The sequence below is a fragment of the Acomys russatus genome, chromosome 11, assembly GCF_903995435.1.
Source record: "Acomys russatus chromosome 11, mAcoRus1.1, whole genome shotgun sequence".
Lineage (NCBI taxonomy): Eukaryota > Metazoa > Chordata > Mammalia > Rodentia > Muridae > Acomys > Acomys russatus.
The window spans coordinates 41,000,621-41,022,071 of record NC_067147.1 but is presented as its reverse complement, the minus strand read 5'-3'; the positions used below and the strand labels follow the sequence as shown (position 1 = coordinate 41,022,071).

Below are 21,451 nucleotides of genomic sequence, written 5' to 3'. Positions count from 1 at the left end.
GTTACACGGCTTTTTAAACATTAAGTTGATTTTGTAATCCTAATTTCAAGTCTTACCTCTTTGTGTTGAGGAAACAAAGACAGAGAATGTTCTAGGTGCTTTTCCAGAGGAGCCAGGTTCAATTCCTAGCACCTGTAACTGTTTATAAGTCCAGTTCCAGGGGATCTGATGGCCCCCTTTGACGTCTGTGGACACCAGGCACATACATGGTACATAAATATTTACAGGCAAAACATCTATACTCATAAGTATAAAAATTAAAAATAATAAAGAAATGAAGTAAGTTCCAGTGATAATATTTGTAAATGCATTCTTAGGTGTTCCATGTTTCTGAGAATGACATGACATAATATATATACATATATATATATGACATAAAAGTAGAAGTGAGGCTGGTTCACAGGAAGAGTTATAGAGAAAGAGGATTGAGAAAGGGAGAGATGTAGGTGGTTAATGTGATCAAAGTACCTGATATGCCTAAATGAAAAAGCTTTTACAAACCCATCACAATAAACATTATCTGTCAATAATTTTTTAAAATAAAAGGTAACTGATTATGAATAGATATACTAACTTTGGATATACTAACTTTGGATATACTTTGGATATACTAACTTTTTTATGTAAAAGTTTAACATGTTTTTATTAAAATTAATATTATTATAAAAGAGTATTAAGACTTATCATGGTATAAGCAATAAATTTGTTCTCAGAAATTATCCAAAGCAACCAGGCACATGAGAATATTCATAGTTGGAGCTGAAGAGATGGCATGGCAGTTAAAAGCACTGGCTGCTGTTGTAGAGAAGCTGGGTTAGATTTCCAGCACCCACGAAGTGGCTCACAAGCATCTGTAACTACAGTTCCAGGAGATCCAGTCCCCTCTTTTAATCTCTGTGGTCGCCTACACATATGCAAACTAACAGAGATAACACACACATACACATAAATAAAGTGGGTTTTGAGACTTACTTTGTGTGCTTGGGTGTTTTGTCTGCGTGTGTGTGTGTGTGTGTGTGTGTGTGTGTGTGTGTGTGTGTGTGTGTGTGTGTACCATGTACATGCAGTATGAACAGCTCAGAGGGATCCAGTGTCCTTTCACAGTGACTCAGTTGGTCTGAGCCTCCTCTAAGCAGTTCAGCTGTGCCCTGCTCCTCCCAGGCTGCTCGGCTGGTCTCCTCTTATCCTAGAGTGACTCTCGGCAGTCTTTACTGCACAAATACGTTGGGGAGGGAAAGGCCGAGTGGCTCTAGCCATTTTATCTGTGTGGTTTGATATCCTGAGTATTGACATCCTTTCCCAAACGTGCATAGAGTGATAACCCTCTGATCTCCAAGTTCAAGCCTCTTATCTTCTTAGATCAGGCAGGCGGAGAGCTTTGATCCCCGGATAGAAGGAGTCTACGTCTCTGCAGAGCAGTAAAAAGTGTTCAGAAAATGATAGTCAGCCACATCAATCCTTAAGATTAAGGGATGGCAGTCTCAGAGGTAAAGTAGAATGACAGAGAAAACTAAGGGACACAGGAAGAAAAAGGAAAGTCCTTTCCCAAGTCTCGCTGGTCTCTCATCCACTGAGTGCCACAAACTTAGAAACAACTAACAAATTTCACTATGAAGATTGTTTACACAAAGACGATATTCCACCATGTTTTCACATTCAGTTTTTAAAATTTATTCACTTACCTTCACGTGGGTATATGTGTCAGTGTGAGTGTACATGTGTGCAGATACACATGGAGGCCAGCCAGAGGCCAATACCGGGTGGGTGTCTTCCTCTATGATTCTCCATCTTATATTTTGAGATGGAATCTCTTATTGAACCACCAGCTCAACTAGACTGGCTGGCCAGAAAGCCCCAGGGATCTCCCCAATGCTGAGATTACAGGTCCATGTCACTGAGCCTGGCTTCTTCTGTATGTACTGGGGACCACAACGCAGGTCCTCAGTTTGCTTGACAAGCACTGTACTGACTGAGCCACCCCTCAGCACCAACATTCCCTTTTTATAGATATACTCCAAATGAGAATGTTAAAACAACAAGAGTGTCATGCTTACGGCCAAACCCTTAAATTTAATCGTACTCTTTTGCCAGAACTAACCCTGTAACTTTCTGAGAATCTTAGAAATAAAATTATAAACCTTGCCGGGAGGTGGTGACACGCCTTTAATCCCAGCAGAGGCAGACAGATCTCTGAGTTCTAGGCCAGCTGGGCTACAGAGTGAGTTCCCAGACAGCCAGGACTGCACAGAGAAACCCTGTCTCAAGAACAAACAAACAAAACAGATTATAAACCTCGCTTACAGTCAAAACATGCCATCATAGTATACTCTGGATTTCATTGACCTCCTCACCTATGCTTTGTCCCTTTTTGGCCTATTGCTCCTCAGAAACCATCCTATCATCCTACTTCCTAAAATAAATGAGTAATGTTTCTTTTTTTTTTTTTTATGTGTATGGATGCTTTGCCTGCATGTATGTCTACGCACCATCTGCATGCAGGTGCCCATAGAGGGCAGAAGATGGCATCAGATTCCCTGGGACTGGAGTCTCAGAACTGTCAGAGCTGCTATGTCAGTGCTGGGACTAGAACCTACGTTCTCTGTAAAAGCAGCAAATGCTCTTAACAACTGAGCCATCATTGAAGCCCAAGAACAGTGTTTCTTAGAAACCCTTTGAGTGAGCTGGAGAGATGGCTCAGAGGTTAAGAGCACTGACTGCTCTTCCAGAGGTCCTGAGTTCAATTCCCAGCAACCACACAGTGGCTCACAATGCAGATAGAGCTCTCATATACAAGAAACCCTTTGAGCAACATAACTTTAGAAGCCACCAAAAATCATACACAGGGCTATGACTAAGACGTTTAATTGCGCAACACTTCCCTTCCACCCACGCCCACTCTTGGGTGTATACTGGCCTTTCCATAAGTGCCCCTATCCTAGTGTCTATGCTCAAAAAACGCTAAAAGCTTTTCTTAATAAGTTCCAACTCTCTTTCCCAAAAAAGGAAAATAGTATGAAAAAATCCCTATTACATAAAAATAATTAATACAGTTAAATAAGTACTTGAAAGAGTAGAGATACTAGCTCTTGTTACAATATTTCTGGTTTAAATGTAAACTCATAGAATTATCTAAACCACAATTTAGTGATGTCTAAAAAAATATTTAAATACTCAACACCCCTCATCAGCAGAAAGTAGTCTAACGATACCACTGCCCCTCTCCCCTCTGTCCTTTTTCTCTCCTATCTGGTGTTAGGGAGTTGAAAGGAAAGAAGAAAAGGCATGGAGAAGGTGAAGAAAAGAACCCCCCACAAAATAGTAAAAAGTGTGTGTGTATGTGTGTGTGTGTGTGTGTGTGTGTGTGTGTGTGTGTGTGTGTGTGTGTACCTAGTGCCCACAAAGATCAGAGGAAAGTAACGGTTTCCCTGGAATTAGAGTTACAGATGTCTGTGAGCTACCATGTGGGTACTGGAAATCAAAACTGGCTCCTCCGAAAAAGCAACAAGTGCTCCTAACCACTGAGCCATCTCTCCAGCGCCACCATTACTTTTTGGTTTTAACCTTGAACTCTGATACTCCTCTCGCCACCTCCTGAGTGCTGCCTACCACAGCCAGTTTCTACTTTTGACATTTGACATTTGTGTCTTCCAGGTGTCCCCAGTTCCAGGTCAGCATGATGTTCTCTGCTGGTTTCTCAACCCACCTTAGACCAAGTACCTAGACCTTTAATCTCTTCCCCACTGAATCAAACACCAAGAGATTTCTAGCTGGCATGGTGGTGCACACCTTCAATTCCAGCATTTGGAAGGTAAAGGTAGGTGAATCTTTGAGGTTAAGGCAACCTGGTCTATATAGTGAGCTTCAGGATAGCCAGAGCTAAAAAAAAAAAAAAAAAAGATTTCTATAATGTCCAAAGATAAGTAGAGTGAATACTACTGTATCAATGTGAACCATGATAGAAGATAAAGAAGCTCACCCCACTCCCAGTTAAAAGTAAAGGGAAAGTTGGGCAACCGTGAAGTAGATGAAGACCTTCATGGAGACAAGAGACAAACAGATTCCTAGTATTTAATTAATATTCTATGAAAGTAAAAATATGTCTCTTCCTTCATCAATAATGTATGAGATGTGCCCTTCTTTGTCCTTCTATTCTTATCACAAGGACAAAATTCTGCCAGGTTTTGGGCAACTCTTTGATATTTCCAAACTAAACTGGCCAGTGACCTATATCTAAGCATGACCAAAATCTGAATAATAAAAGTTTTTTAATTATGTGCTAGAATTACAAGCAGGTATGAGCCACCCCACATGGATGCTCAGAAATGAATTCTGGTCTTCTGCAAGAACAGTACACATGCTGAACCATCTCCTGTCCCAAAAAGTCTTTTTTTTTTTTTTTAAGTATCTTTCTCATGCCTAGTGGAAAATTACAGAATGAAAAAGTACTTAACAACCTGATAAATGTGTCTATTTCCTCCTCTGATCTGGGACAACTTCAGTCTCTGGTAATCAGTACTGTCCCCTTCTCCTTGACCCACTTTTGTTTTTCATTGAAGTTTTTGCCTGAGAGTCTGTGTTCTACTGCTCATTGTTCATGTCTCTAATCATTGGGAGCGTAAGTTACCTTGTATCTTTTACCAGTAAAAGAAAGTGTCTAGTCAACATATGGCCACACTCTTGACACTCCGAAACTATAAACTGGTGAGGGTGGTTTCTACTCTGTATTTTGTTTTTCAGATTATAATTACATCATTTTCCCCTTCCCCTACCCAAACCCTCCCATATACCCCTCCTTGCTCTCTTTCAAAAACATCATGTACTGGTTTGAATGGAAATGACCCCCAAAGGCTCATAGAGAATACCACTATTAGGAGCTGTGGGCTTGCCAGACGTAGTGTGTCACTGGGAGTGGGCTCTGAGGTTTCAGATGCTCAAGCCAAGCCCAGAGTCTGTCTGTCATCTGTCTGTCTGTCTCTCCTCCCTCTCCCCTTCCTGATGCCTAACAATCCAGATGTAGAACTGTCAGCTCCTCCTCCAGCACCATGTCTGTCTGCATGCCACCATGCCTCCCACCATGATGATCATGGACTAGCTCTCTGAAACTGTGAGCCAGCCCCAGTTAAATGTTTTCCTTTATAAGAGTTGCCATGGTCCATGCAGGGATGGTTTAATATACGGAAATCCATCAATGTAATCCACCATATAAACAAACTAAAGAAAAAAAACCACATGATCCTCTCCTTAGATGCAGAAAAAGCATTTGACAAAATCCAACACCCATTCATGTTTAAAGTGTTGGAGAGATCGGGGATACAAGGCACATTTCTAAACATAATAAAGGCTATATACAGCAAGCCAATAGCCAACATCAAATTAAATGGAGAGATACTCAAGGAAATTACTCTAAAATCAGGGACAAGACAAGGCTGCCCACTTTCTCCATATCTCTTCAATATAGTTCTTGAAGTCCTAGCCAGAGCAATAAGACAACACAAGGAGATCAAAGGGATCCAAATGGGAAAGGAAGAAGTCAAACTATCCCTATTTGCAGATGATATGATAGTGTACATAAGTGACCTCCAAAATTCCACCAGAGAACTCCTTCAGTTGATAAGCACATTCAGCAAACTGGCTGGTTACAAAATTAACTCAAAAAAATCAGTAGCCTTCCTATATACAAATGACAATCATACAGAGGAAGAAATTAGGAAATCTACACCCTTCACGTTAGCCACAAGCAATTTAAAATACCTAGGAGTAACTCTAACTAAGCAAGTGAAAGAGTTGTTTGAAAAAAACTTTTAAGTCCCTGAAGAAAGAGATTGAAGGTGACTTGAGAAGATGGAGGGATCTCCCTTGTTCGTAGATCGGGAGAATCAACATAGTAAAAATGGCCATTTTACCAAAAGCAATTTACAGATTCAACGCAATCTCTATCAAAATACCTACACAATTTTTTAAAGACATTTAAAGGTCAATTCTCAACTTTATATGGAAAAACAAAAAACCCAGAATAGCTAAAACAATCTTATATAATAAAAGATCCTCACAAAGAATCTCCATACCTGATCTAAAGCTGTACTATAGAGCAATAGTAATTAAAACAGCATGGTACTGGCACAGCAATAGGCTGGTTGATCAATGGAATCTAATTGAAGACCCAGATATGAATCCACACACATATAGTCACCTGATTTTTGACAAAGAAGCCAAATCTATTCAATGGAAAAAGGATAGCATCTTCAACAAGTGGTGCTGGTCTAACTGGATTTCTATATGTAGAAAAATGCAATTGGACCCATACTTGTCACCATGCACAAAACTCAAGTCCAAATGGATTAAAGACCTCAATATAAAACCGGAGACACTAAATCAGTTAGAAGAAAAAGTGGGGAAGAGCCTGGAACACATTGGCACAGGAGACAACTTCCTGAATAGAACGCCAACAGCCCAGGCCTTAAGGTCAACAATTAATAAATGGGACCTCATGAGGCTGAGAAGCTTCTGTAAGGCAGGAGACACTGTCAAAAGAACAAAGCGACAGCCTACAGACTGGGAAATGATCTTCACCAAGCCTGCATCTGACAAAGGTCTAATATCCAAACTTTATAAAGAACTCAAAAAATTAAGCGCCACCAAACCAAATAATCCAATTGAGAAATGGGGCTCAGAATTAAACAGAGAATTCTCAACAGAGGAATATCAAATGGCTGAGACACACTTAAAGAAATGCTCAACATCTCTAGTCATCAGAGAAATGCAAATCAAAACAACTCTGAGATTCCATCTTACACCCATCAGAATGGCTAAAATCAAACATTCAAGTGACAACACATGCTGGCAAGGATGTGGAGAGAGAGAAACACTCCTTCATTGCTGGTGAGAATGCAAACTAGTACAGCCACTTTGGAAATCTATCTGGTGCTATCTCAGAAAACTGGGAATACAGCTTCCTCAAGATCCAGCTATTCCAATCCTTGGAATATACCCAGAAGATGCTCCAGCACATAACAAGAAATTTGCTCAACCATGTTCATAGCAGGCTTATTCATAATAGCCAGAACATGGAAACAGCCTAAGTGTCCCTCAGTAGAAGAATGGATAAAGAAACTGTGGTACGTTTACACTATGGAATACTACTCAGCTATTAAAAACAAGGAATTCCCGAAATTTGTGGACAAATGGATTGAACTAGAAATGATCATAATGAGTGAGCTAACCCAGAAGCAGAGAGACTCAAATGGTATATACTCACTTATAACTGGACACTAGCCCAAGGGGCAGGTCCCATGAAAGTCTTCACCTACCAGGAAAGTGGGATAGAGGTGAGAACATCCTATTGAGACTCAAGGTGAGAAAAATATAGGGGATAGGGAAGTAGGTAGATCCAGAGGGTCCTAGAAACCTACAAGAGGAACATTATGATGGGTGGATCTGAGCCCAGGGGTTCTGATTGATCTAAGGCACAACCAAAAACAAAACATGCAGTCATCATCAAATCCTTACCCAGATCTAGCCAAGGGACAGAACATTCTCCACAGTTAAGTGGAGACTGGGGACTGACTTTCACATGATCTCTGGTGCCCCATATTTGGCCATGTCCCTTTGTTGGGGAGGCCCAATGGCACACGGAGGAAGGATAGCGGACTACCAAGAAGAGACTTGATACCCTAGCACCATATTCAGGGGGAGGAGGTCCCCCTCAGTCACAGTCATAGGGAAGGGGGATTGGGGTGAAAGTGGGAGGGAGGGAGGAATGGGAGGATGCATGGGATGGGATAGAAAATGGGATGTAATATGAATTATTTTATTTTTCAATAAAAATGTTTAAAAAAAAAAAGTTGTCATGGTCATGGTGTCTCTTCACAGCAATAGAAACCCTAAGACACATACATGGCCTCTTTTTTCACTGTTGCTACATCTGTGAGTGTGTGTGTGTGTGTGTGTGTGTGTGTGTGTGTGTGTAGTACATATACAACCACTCAGTTTGTACAGTGTTACTTATATTTCTGTTTTCAGATGTCTGATATATACCATCAACAGTCAACTCAAACTCTCTGTTAGCTTTGTATACTGCCATATACAGTCTTTTATATTATTCCACTGTACCAGAGACTAACAAAGAACACACGAAAATTAAACTAATATTGCATGTTGTAGCCCTAAATCTCCCATTTATTAACTGTATAACCTCCAAACACTTCATGGGCCACAATTTTCCCTATATAAATGAAAAGTTTAAGGTTATCTCTTAATGTTTCTTCTACTATAATGTCTATGATTTTATAAAATGCTCCCAAAAGACCTCAACAAAATAGATTTGATGCCTTTTTGTTTTGTTTTTCAATGCATGGTTTCTCTATGACCAGACTAGGCTGGCCTCAAACTCAAGGTTCCACCTGCCTCTGCCTCCTGAGTGCTGGGATTAAAGCTGTGCATCACTACGCCCAGCCCAGTTGCATTTTTTTAAAAAGGCATCATGGCCAAGTGTGACAGTACATGACTGTAGTCCCAGCAACTCAGGAGACTGAGGCAGGAGGATTGCTTGAATCTAGGGGTTCTGGGCTATAGTTCAATATGCCTATCGAGTGTTAGAACCAAGTCCAACATCAACATGGTGATCTTACTGGAGAAGGGGACCAACAGGTTATCTAAGGATAGGTGAACCAGGAAACCTGAGCAGATCCAAATTCTGGTGCTAATCAGTGCTAACAGTCACTGCACTCCAGCCTGGGCAAGACAGACTCTTTAAAAATTAAAAAAAAAAAAAAGAAAGTCATTATGATTATATATATATATATATATATATATATATATATATATATATATATATATATATATATATATATAAAATTTTTAAGAGGGCTGTCAAGGTATCTCAGCAAGTAAAGGTGCTTGCTATGCAAGACTGGCAATCTGAGTTAGATCCCTAGGACCTCCTCATCCCCCAAAATGAAAGAAGAAAACAGACTCCAAAAATTTGTCCTTTAACCTCAGTGGCACCCACCCTACCCCTGAAACACACACACACACACACACACACACACACACCAGTTACTAAACAATTAAAAGTGTCATTGCTCCCAACCACATGCCCTGTCCCTCCCCTTATTCTGCCTCAGAAAATATCACTAGAAGTTTTTTGAGAAAGCCACAAAGCATTGCCTTCCACACTTAAAGTTCACTATAAACCACTGCACAAAAGGACAGATAAATCTGGCATCAGATCCCATGGAAGAAGAGTTGCAGACAGTTATGAGCCACCATGTGGGTGGTGGCAATCAAACTCAGGTCCTCGGGAAGTGTAAGCCACTTGCTCTTAATCACTGACCCATCTCTCCAGCCCGGTATTTCATTTTTTAAATGTTACATTAAAAGTTTTTCAGCTCTCTGCTCCTCCCTGTTCCAGAGACAGCCACATCTTCTTGTGCAGTGCCAGCCTCATCCCTTGACACGATGGTGAGCGTCAGAGTAAACAGATTTAGCCCTATTGGGCACCTGGTTACCAGGGCTTGCTTCTTATCTGGCAAAGTGGAGATTGTTGCCATCAATGACCCTTTCATTGACCTCCACTACATGGTCTACATGTTCCAGTATGGCTCTACCCTTGGCAAGTTCAACATCACATAAAGGCTGAGAACAGGAAGCTTGTCATCAACAGGAAGCCCATTACCATCTTCCAGGAGCGAGATTGCCACTAACTACTGGTGCCGAGTACGTTGTGAATTCTACTGGTGTCTTCACCACCATGGAGAAGCCCAGGGCCCACTTGAAGGATGGGCCTAAAGGGTCATCATCTCTGCCCCTTGTGCCGATGCCCCCATGTTTGTGATGGGCGTGAACCAGGAGAAGTATGACAACTCACTCAAAACTGTCAGCAATGCTTCCTGCACCACCAAACTGCTTAGCTCCCCTGGCCAAGGTCATCCATGACAACTTTGGCATCATGGAAGGACTCATGACCATAGTCCATGCCATAACTGCTACCCAAAAGACTGTGGACGGCCCCTCTAGAAAGTTGTGGCATGATGGCCATAGGGCTGCCCAGAACATCATCCCTGCATCCACTGGTGCTGCTAAGGCTGTGGGCAAGGCCATCCCAGAGCTGAACGGGAAGCTCACTGGCATGGCCTTCTGTGTTCCTACCTGCAATGTTCCGCTATGGATCTGACATGCAGACTGGAGAAACCCGCCAAGTATGATGATATCAAAAAGGTCATAAAGCAGGCATCTGAGGGCCCACTAAAGTGCATCCTGGGCTACACTGAGGACCAGGTTGTCTCCTGTGACTTTAACAGCTACCCCCACTCTTCCACCTTTGATGCTGGGGCTGGTATTGCTCTCAATGACAACTTTGTAAAGCTCATTTCCTGGTATGACAATGAATTGGCTGCAGCAGCAGGGTGGTAGACCTCATGGCCTACATGGCCTCCAAAAAGTAAGAAGCCCTGGACCACCCACCCCAGCAAAGACAAGAGAACAAGGCCCTCAGCTGCTGAGGAATCCCTGTTCCAACTCAGCCCCTGACACTGAACATCTCCCTTCACAGTTTCCATCCTAGACTCCATAATAATGGGTGGGGCTCAAGGAGCCCTACTCTCATGAATACTAGAGCACTGGGGTGATCCAGACAGGAGATGTGGGTTTCAGAGCTGTCCCGTCTGGGAAGTGTTATCACATCCCAAGTTCTTTCCGCCAACTCTCTGCTCCCATCCACAGTTTCTCCTGCCTTGCCTAGAGTTCTGGCCTTGGCTCAGTTTCTCCATGTGGCTTTGCTGTTCTCATTTCTCAGAGACTCGAGATCTTTCATGAAAACCCGGGTGAGAAACTAAGGGAGGATGGGAGGATGGCACTTTTCTCGTTCTTTTTCCTCCTTGGTTTTGACATTAGCAGCCATCCTATGCTGCTGTTTCCTTGTGTACAATGTAAGCTTTTAACTACAATTTTGAGATGATTGAAATGTACTTGAGACTTCTTCTTCTTCCTCTTCTTCTTCTTCTTCTTCTTCTTCTTCTTCTTTTTCCTCTTCTTTTTCTTCTTCTTCTTCTTCTTCTTCTTCTTCTTCTTCTTCTTCTTCTTTGATTTTTCGAGACAGGGTTTTTTTGTGTAACCTAGACTCACTTTGTAGACCAGGCTGGCCTCGAACTCACAGAGATACACTTGTCTCTGCCTCCCAAATGCTAGGATTACAGGCCTGTGCCACCATGTCCGGCTCTGGCTTTTTCGTCTTAATACAAAAAGGGTTTGTGAATTTTGTTTTAGGCTCGGCCTCTCATAGACTTGGTTACCTAAACATTACATGTTCCTTGGGTGAAGCAAGCATCAGGAGAACCGGCTTGGGGTCACGTGACAACTGCTTGCTTATTTAGCAAGGACCAGTGGGTCTTGACTAAAAGCACCCTCTGGGAGCAGCTCAGTTCCTAACTTGCAGAAAGCCACTGAGGTGCAAGCCAAGCCTCCCTTAGCAAGCCATGCATTGGCTCTTGATTGGCTACTGCTGGAACTAGCCGGGTTGCCGTAGAAAGAGTTTAAGTCAGGCTACCTATGCACCTATCAGAATAAAGAGAACGGATGACGTCACATAACGGCAGGGAAACCCCACAGCAGTTGACTCCCGCTCTGCGTTGCCAGCGGCGACAACTAAAGCAATAGCGGACCTGCCTGAGACTGTTAGTCAGCAGGTCAGCTGTGGGAACTACAGGAATCCTGAAGACATGACCAAGAAACACAATCGGACAGCAGGCCTACTGTAATCAGTGATTCCACGGGGAATTTTACTGGGGGGAGAACCTGGAACTTCATTCTGGAAACAAATCCCACCAAACAAGGGCTTTTACCTACCACGTAAGGAGCCAGAGGACCTGGGAGAGCCAAACAGCAGTGGCAGGAGCTGTCTTTCCCTGGCTCCTGAGCTTGGATGAGCACAGTTGGTGCTGCGGAAGCCAGGTCTCAGCTGAGGACTGCTGTTGCCTCTTGGTTAAGAATAAAGCTCTGGATCTCTGAGCAAGATGGCTGGTGGTGAGGTCGGAGTTACTCTCGGGCAGCCACATCTCTCCCGACAGGATCTCGCCACATTGGATGTTACCAAGTTAACACCACTTTCACATGAAGTTATCAGCAGACAAGCTACAATTAATATTGGAACAATTGGTCATGTAGCTCATGGGAAGTCCACTGTGGTAAAGGCTATTTCTGGAGTTCACACCGTCAGATTCAAAAATGAACTAGAAAGAAACATTACCATTAAGCTTGGATATGCTAATGCTAAGATTTATAAACTTGATGACCCAAGTTGTCCTAGACCAGAATGTTACAGATCATGTGGAAGTGGTACACCAGATGAGTTTCCTACAGACATTCCAGGGACCAAAGGGAACTTCAAGTTAGTCAGACATGTTTCCTTCGTTGACTGTCCTGGCCATGATATTTTGATGGCTACAATGCTGAACGGAGCAGCAGTGATGGATGCAGCTCTTCTCTTGATAGCTGGTAATGAATCATGCCCTCAGCCTCAGACATCTGAACACCTGGCTGCCATAGAAATCATGAAACTCAAGCATATTTTGATCTTACAAAATAAAATTGATCTGGTAAAAGAAAGTCAGGCCAAGGAACAATATGAGCAGATTCTCACGTTTGTCCAAGGAACCGTAGCAGAAGGGGCACCAATTATCCCGATCTCTGCTCAGCTGAAATACAACATCGAAGTCGTCTGTGAGTACATAGTAAAGAAAATACCAGTGCCCCCAAGAGACTTTACTTCAGAACCTCGTCTCATTGTTATCAGGTCATTTGATGTTAACAAACCTGGCTGTGAAGTTGATGACCTTAAAGGAGGGGTAGCTGGTGGTAGTATTCTAAAAGGAGTGTTAAGGGTAGGCCAGGAGATAGAAGTCAGACCTGGTATTGTTTCCAAAGATAGTGAAGGAAAACTCATGTGTAAACCAATCTTCTCCAAAATTGTGTCACTTTTTGCGGAACATAATGATCTTCAGTATGCTGCTCCAGGTGGTCTCATTGGGGTTGGAACAAAGATCGACCCCACTTTGTGCCGAGCTGACAGAATGGTGGGACAAGTGCTTGGTGCAGTTGAAGCTTTGCCTGAAATATTCACAGAACTGGAAATTTCCTATTTCCTGCTCAGACGTCTTCTAGGTGTACGAACTGAAGGAGACAAGAAAGCTGCGAAGGTCCAAAAGCTAGCTAAGAACGAAGTGCTTATGGTCAACATAGGATCCCTGTCGACAGGAGGAAGAGTTACTGCTGTCAAGGCTGATTTGGGCAAGATTGTTTTGACTAATCCCGTGTGCACAGAAGTAGGAGAAAAAATTGCCCTCAGCAGAAGAGTTGAGAAACACTGGCGCTTAATTGGTTGGGGTCAGATAAGAAGAGGAGTGACCATTAAGCCGACTGTAGATGATGACTGAAGAATCCAAGTTAAGCAGTGCCTTGGGGGAGCTGGATGGCTCAACAGTTAAGAACACTGACTGATCTTCCAGAGGACCCGGGTTCAATTCCTAGCACCTATATGTCAGATTACAACTGTCTGTAACTCCAGGATCCAACACCCTCATACAGACATACATACAGACAGAACACCAATGCACATAAAAATAAAAGTAAATTTAAAAAACAATAACCAAAACCAATGCCTTCTTGGGATGGAGTTGGAATTTCTTTTAATAGCCTAGGGGTATATATTTAAAGCAATACTAAGGAATTAATTTCGTAGCTCATTACCTTATTAGTAGCTATAAGTTTATTCTCAGAGTTTGGTAATGAAATTTTAACCTCTACTAATATAGGGCCTACAAGTAAATATGAAAAGTGGTATACTATATACTATATTGGATCAAATCTACATCTTAGCAAAAGTTAAGCATTTGAAAAGAATGTCTCATTTATCACTCAGTGAAAGTTTGAAGTGAAACTTAACTACAACCAGTCTTTGCTAACACACACATATCATGAACCTAATTAAAATGAAAATGGTCTCTGTTTTCATGATTCATCTGTAACTCCATGGTGAAGGACAGTTATATCAGTAAAAGCTAAAGACCCGCCCCTTTATTCGTCCTCCTATTTAGTGTGCTGTTATCTGAAATTTGAAAGGTGAAGAAGACCAATGAGCATGGCTCTTAGAAATTGAGTGCTTGGGCTGGAGGGATGGCTCAGCAGTTAAGAGCACTGCTTGCTCTTCCTAAAGGTCCTGAGTTCAATTCCCAGCCAACCACATGGTGGTTCACACCCATCTTTAATGAGATCCGGTGCCCTCTTCTGGCCTACAGTTGTGCATGCTGGCAAAATATTGTATACATAATAAATCTTTAAAAAATAAATTTAAAAAAAGAAAGAAATTGAGTGCTCAGTCCCTTCACACAGGTGGACCTTCTTATCCTTTTCCTGGGTGGAACCATAGGAATCCAACACTAGACATTCTCACAAGACTATGTCTTTATTATTTACACCTAAAATTTCAGTCTTCCCACCATGGGCAAATAGTACTGTAGTAACAAATGACTAACGGTAACAGAGAATTCTGTCCAGGTTGTGGTTTTTGAGATCTTTGTTTTAGTAAGCTCTGGATGGAATGGAGTCTCTTGCATGATAAACAAGCACTCTGCCATTGACTTCATTGCCCCAGCTGTAATAGTTTTCCTTAGTTGCTAGGATTATGGTATAAATCATCAATCATGTTTTTGCTTAGGTACTCAAAGCAATGGTTTCCAGCTCTGGCTGACATGAGAATTGCTGGGTAAGTTTGGAGAAGAAAAAAAAGAGCCCTGGGGTGAAGTCCAGGCTTTGAGAGTTTTTATAATTCCCCACTGCTGCTGTCTCGAATCATGCCCCCCAAAACAAAAAACTCTCCAATGTTGAGAAGGAAGTTTAGAGAGTTGAGAAATATATAGACTAAGTAATGATATCACTGATTTTTGGTTGATTCTTTTGCACAAAAAGATTTAATCCCACAATTACTATGTTGTGCTTTTTTGGTTTTGTTTTTTTGTTTGTTTGGTTTTTGGTTTTTCAAGACAGGGTTTCTCTGTGTATCCTTGGCTGTCCTGGAACTCACTCTGTAGACCAGGCTAGCCTCGAACTAGAGGTTCTGAATCAAGAAAAAAAAAAAATAATAATAATAATAAAGCTCTCATGTTTTGGATTCTTTCTACTGAGTGCATTGTTTGTGTCGTCACAAATGCAGGTCAATAAACGGAGTACTTAATAACCAAAAAAGAAAGAAAAGAAAAATTTAACCGTCAATGGTCATAACACAATCTTAAGAGGGGAACAAGGCGATTAAAGACATCTTTCAGTAAACAGGGAGGCCGCCCTGGTGGCTGCGTGAATGAATACTGGGGTGGAGAGCCTTCAATGCAAATGTGTCACCCTCATCTACACCTAATGCCTTCCCCCTCTCTCCGCCTATGTGGCACTTCTCAGAGACCAAGATCAAGGCTTTCCTATCCTCCCCAGGGGCTCGGTAAACCATCCCATCAACAGCAAACAGTGAGGGTCAGAAGAGACCGTGGAGGCTTATGACTCTCTTTTCCCAGGACTAAGTTTGTAAGACAGAAAAATAAATAAATATCAATTAACTTAATTAGATAAAAAATAATAAGTCATTCATCTGTGTGAATGATCCAAAGGGATAAAAATAAAAAAAAGTTGAAGATACGGGGGGGGAAATAGATTATATTTTATGTGGGAATACATGTAGAATAAGAGAACAAAATAAACAAAACACACAGGGTTAAATAGGACCAAAAAAGAAAAAAGTGACTGTCACACATAGGGCCTTGGTTCCCATTTGGTCTGGGGCCCCTACTGTACCCCCAAATAATCACCTCAAAAAATGTAGCCTTGGGTTCCCGGGCCTAATCCTGCCCTTGCGCAGCACACGTAGCAGCATACATAAATAAGTAATGAGGAATGACGGGGACTTCTCAAGAAAATCCACACACCTATCTAGAGGTCGCCTAACACCTTGGCTTCGGGCCTCCTCCAGAGAAACGCGCGCTCCTCCTCACAGCGGGAAATTCAAACAGGAAGCGTGGGGCGCGGGCAGGGGCCGCGCATGCTCGCTGGGACGAAGCGCGCAGTGCGTGGGTGAAGCGTCCTCGGGGTTTAAGCGCGCCCACAGGGTGACACACACACAAACAAAAAAAAAAAAAAAGAAAGAAAAGAAAGTACGCAGGGCGGCCCCACGTTCGCACTGAAGGGTAAGGAATGCAGACCTAATGCGCAGAGCTCGGCCCTCGCTGCACGCCCGAGGCACGCGGGACTTCCGAGCGGGCGGGCCCGCCACACGCAGCGAGACAACCCTAGGTTTCACATCGACCTCGTGGCGCCAGTGTGAAAGCGGAAGGGCAAAAGCCACGTCCGCGACCAGAAACCAGGTTAGGCTGTGACTCCCCGAACGCACGGGGTTCCAGGACCCTTTTTTAAATTTTTCTCCGCGTCCTCTCGGAAGCTCCAGCCACTCTTGGTTTCAGCCGTCTCGGCCCGGGAAGCTGAAGGCACTTGCAGGCCCCGCCCATTCTCGGCCCTGGCGCTAGTGCAGTGGCTGTTATACTAAAGTGTCTCCGCCTTCCTCTCTTCCTCGTAGCAGCGATGGCCGAGTGGTTAAGGCGTTGGACTTGAAATCCAATGGGGTCTCCCCGCGCAGGTTCGAACCCTGCTCGCTGCGGAAGCGTATGCTTCAGCTTTTTCGCCTTTTTTAATACAAACGGCTTCAACCCTTCATCTTCCCACTGCTTGTAACCATATCTGACAGATAAAATCTACAGAATTGTTTAGGGTACCCAAAGACCAATAAATGTCAGTGCTGCCAAGTCCATCCGCTCCTCCTAACATGGGAAGAAACCTTCTGCACTAAAAGGCAGACCCGAAAAATATAAATATGAACGGTGAATTAACTAGCGAACGTTTCCCAACCCTCCCAGGATGACAAGCTATTGTCCATCTGTAGCTAAAGACATTTACCCCCCTCTTCCGAAAAACTCCAAAGTGTTGTGAAATGATACACTTTAAAGAAAAAAAAAAAATTCTACTTTAAATGTATGCTAGTTAAAGTCCACATAACAGAATGCGTGCAGCCATTGTGTATGTTCTGCCTTTTCAGACAGGTCTCACTCTTCCTAGTTAAATCCCTAATTCCTGAGCTCAAGTCATCTGCCCGGTCTTCTCCCAGAGCCCCGAGACCCCAGCAGCGGTACCCAGACACGGGTCGCGCTTGTGGTGCGGTTACCAAGTGCAAAACTCAGGAGGAGTTAGAAACAAACACTCCTAAGTGTTGTGGAAACAACGTCACCTGAAAAGGGGGCGATGGGGGGGGGGTACTCTGGGGGAGCCCCCGGAATCCATCTTTCATGAGTATGCTGAGGTCGGCTTTTCAGAGACGCAGCGCTGTCTAAGCCGCTCCTGTTCTCAGTGACCTCTCATTCACCGCGCAGCGTCCTTTCTCTGGTCTGGCCCCAGGGCCGGATCCAGGGTGGGTACTGGGGTTGTGGCTGCTGCTGTTTTGTTTCCACGTCTCCCCAGGAAGAGTCATGGGGTAGCTAGGGGTACATTTTTTGCTGAACACATTCATTGTATGCCCATCCATGTAGACTCTTCGTCGTAAAGGAAATGGGAAAGAAAGAGAAAGCAACAGCGAGTGAACGGAGGCTTGGGAATAAAACATGCTAAAACAAACAAACAAACAAACAAACAAAACAGTTGCAGACGTTATTATCTCTAAGTGGCCAGAAACGGGTGGGGAGTTAATTTTTTAAAAATAAATTTTGCTTGACTGAATTTTCCAAAAATTTATCTTGTTCCAGTATGCTATTTTAAATAGGAAAATTAAAAGGCTCGCCTTTGGGACGCTGCACAGCCATTGCTCCTGTTCACCCCTGTCTGTCTGTCCCCTTACCTGACTCCTGCCCCTTGCCGCCATCCATGTCACTAATAAGTGCACTAGTTTCCTAGCTGGTCTCCTGATGTTCACAAGCCTCAAATTACTGAAAATTCAAGTTCGGTGGCTTAAACATGTGGCTTGTCTTAAGAAAAACCTGAAAGATGAATGCCATTTATCTGGCGCCCTCTTCTGTGAAGGTGCGTGATTTTTTTTTCTTATGCATTTAAGCCGAAAAGTTTAATATTCTTACTCTGTGCTCAAGTATTAATTCAGCGGCTAGCTAGATGTATCGACAGTTTGGCGCTGGTACTGCTTTTGCAAAGAACCGGAGTTCAGTTCCCGGAGGCCACATTGGGAGGCTCTCAACAGCCTGTAACTCCAGTTCCAGGGGATCTAGCACCCTCTTCTGGACTCTAAAAGCGCCTGCACTCACATGTGCACATACCCATCCATAGACACAAATATATACACATGATTTAAAATAAAATCAGCTTTTAAAATGTATATTATTCTTTAAACCAGAGAAATGAAAGCTGGTCATGATGGCACACTTCTTTCACCCAGCTCTCAGGGGGCAGTCTGGATCATCCTTGCCTATATAAAGAGTTCAAAGACAGGCCTGGAGAGATGGCTCAGAGGTTAAGAGCACTGGCTGCTCTTCAAAGGTCCTGAGTTCAATTCCCAGCAAGCACACGGTGACTCACAACCATCTATAATGAGATCTGGCATGCAGGTGAAACACTGTATACATAATAAATATTTTTTTAAAGAGTTCATAGACAGTCTGGACTACAATAAGGAAAAAGCAGAGATTCAAAATTATAATTCAAATATGCCACCAGAAAGGCAAGATTATATTGCACATGTAATGATCAGGTTTTTTCTTGCCATTTATTGATTTATTTATTGGGCTGACACTGAAGCCAGGACCTCACACACAATTAGTACATGCTCTACTGCCAACCTAACCCCCTACAGGTGACGTAACTTCTAAACCAGCCTCTAAAAGTTGCAGAAGGAGCCAGGCATGGTGGCACACACCTTTAATCCCAGAACTCGGCAGGCAGAGACAGACAGGTCACTGTGAGGCCAGCCTGGTGTACAAAGCGAGTCCAGGACAGCCAAGGCTACACAGAGAAACCCTGTCTTGAAAAAAACCAAAAAGTTAAAAATAATAAACTGCAGAAGGTAGCTTCATTTGACAAATACTTTCACTTATTGGCAAATTATATCCTACTACTTTAAGAATAGGCCTAATGGAAAAAATTTTAGTAGTAATGATATGCTCAGCAGGTAAAGTCACTGGCCACCAAAGCCTGTCAACCTGAATTTTATGTCTGTAATAAAGCAGATGAAAGGAAAAACTGACTTCCACACGTTATCCTCTCATCTTCACAAGCATGCGTGCACGCACACGTGCACACGCGCGCGCACGTACACACACACACACACACACCGCAAATGTGATTAGCACTTGGGAGGCAGAGGCAGGCAGATCTCTGTGAGTTCAAGACCAGCCTGGTCTACAAAACGAGTTCCAGCACAGTGATGGCTACACAGAGAAACCCTGTCTCGAAAGAAAATTAAAAATTTAAAAAAAAAAAAAAAAAAAAAAAAAAAAACAGGCATGGTGGCACATGATTTTAATCCCAGGACTCAGAAGGTAGAGGCTGGAAGACTCTCTGTGAATTTGAGGCCAGCCTGGTCTATGTAGGGAGTTCCAGGTCAGCCAGGGTTACACAATGAGACCTTGTCTCAAAAAAAAAAAAAAAAAAAAAAAAAAAAAAAACAAATTTTTTTTAAAACAGAACAACCATATGGCCAAGCTGTTCTACTCCAGGATATATCCCTAGAGAACACCCCATACCCTACCACAGAGCTATTTGCACTCCTATGGTTATTGCTGTTTTATTTAATAATTATTTAATAATGAAAATGTTGTGCACATATAAAAATGGAATGCTGTCTAGCTCCAAAGATGAAATCACAAATTTTTCAGTAAGCTGGATGGACTTGGAATGTATAATAGTAAGGGAGGTCTCACAATCTCAGGAAGAAATACACTGTATTCTCCCTCATGTGTGGATCCTAGCCTATACCATATCCATGTGTGTGGATACAATGTAACATATAGAAAGGAGCACAAGAAAGAGCAAATATTACGTGACAAGGAGGGACTCAATGCCAGTCAGCCCTGAAAGAGATTATCAGTGGTTCCCTGTTGGACTGGTCTGCTGGGTGGCACCTCTCTCTGCAGTGAGCAAAGGAAAACTACCCAGCATAAATTTAAATCTGTGTAATTCAGTGCACACCTAGGGAAAAAAATGTTCACTCTTCTTTCTACATTTCTCTTCTGCGCCCTTCACAATTCCACCAACTATCCTGCACATCTGTGGGGGCCAGCTTTTTCTGACCCAACTGTGCAATTACAGATTGTAAAAGTAAATGTTGCTTTTATTTCCTCAGATGGAGGATGAGGTGAGAGCCATACCCAAGCTGTGTGAGCCCAGCATGGTTCTATCGAACTATCCCTAGGCCTAGGCTTGGAAGCTTCTAGCCTCTGTACAATCTAATCTTCTTCAAGACCAGACTTTAAAGACTTCAGCTTCCAAGCTGTCTGCTAATCAAGGCCTAGAATATTTCAGCCTCTGAGATTTACTGCTGAACAAGCGCACCCTTTCTAGTTCTTTCTGAACTCTGGCTGGCTCCCTATGGGGCTTTGGGGGCCATTTTTATTCAAACCACCACAGATTCTAACTGTCCGAAACCGTAAGCAAAATAAATGCTTTCTTGATCATGAAGTTTTATCATAGCAGTAGAGACATACGTAAAACACATCTCACTAGGTGCATGGTGGTGATCCTACTTCTGTGGAGAGGCCAAACTCCCACACTAGGATTTTTTTTTTTCTTTTGGTTTTTTTAAAGACAAGGTTTCTCTGTGTAACCTTGGCTGGCCTGGAACCCAGAGAGATCCACCTGCCTCTGCCTCCCCAAGTGCTGGGATTACAGGCATGTGCCACCTCTCCCAGCCTACCCTAAGAATTTTACACATGTTTTTATATCAATCATCCTTCTCACCAAATCGGTTAGGCCTCTTTCTTAGGCGATTATATGCCATTTTGTCCTTCTCCTTCATAACATTTATAGTCTCTCTCTCTCTCTGTTCATGTGCGAGTGTGTGCACGTGTGTGTGTGTGTGTGTGTGTGTGTGTGTGTGTGTGTGTGTGTGTGTGTACTAGATCTAGCACTTAGTGAGTCCTCAGTAAATAACCTTTTTGAGTGAATTCTGTGGCTCGGAGAGTCAGAAAACAAGAAATCTCCGAACCCTGGAGCAGGAAAAAGATGACGTCTGGCATGGGGTCGAGAAGGAAGAGCGGTTCCAGCTTTGGATGGGACGGAGCACCACTGCCTGAGGACATGTGTACCCCGACTTCACACAGCAGGCATACTGAGGCAGGATGAGCCGCCTGACGTATCGCCGCAGTGCTTTGCGTGATGGCTGAAGCTGTTACTTTGTTTTAGCAGCGTGTTTGGCATAAGCCGGCTCCAG

General features: G+C 43.0%; 1 protein-coding gene, 1 non-coding gene and 1 pseudogene across 2 annotated transcripts; all 3 read left to right on the top strand.

The window, feature by feature from the left end:
- The first annotated feature begins 9,456 nt into the window (after positions 1–9,456).
- LOC127195185 (glyceraldehyde-3-phosphate dehydrogenase-like) lies at positions 9,457–10,442 on the top strand (annotated as a pseudogene).
- A 1,558-nt stretch (positions 10,443–12,000) lies between these two features.
- On the top strand, positions 12,001–13,567 carry LOC127195655 (eukaryotic translation initiation factor 2 subunit 3, X-linked-like). The gene has a single exon (XM_051153173.1). The coding sequence runs from the start codon at positions 12,009–12,011 to the stop codon at positions 13,425–13,427; it is 1,419 nt and encodes a 472-aa protein (XP_051009130.1). The 5' UTR covers positions 12,001–12,008; the 3' UTR covers positions 13,428–13,567.
- Positions 13,568–16,605: 3,038 nt separating this feature from the next.
- Trnas-uga (transfer RNA serine (anticodon UGA)) lies at positions 16,606–16,687 on the top strand. Its single transcript has one exon. It is a non-coding gene; the product is annotated as a tRNA-Ser (tRNA).
- The last annotated feature ends 4,764 nt before the right edge of the window (positions 16,688–21,451 follow it).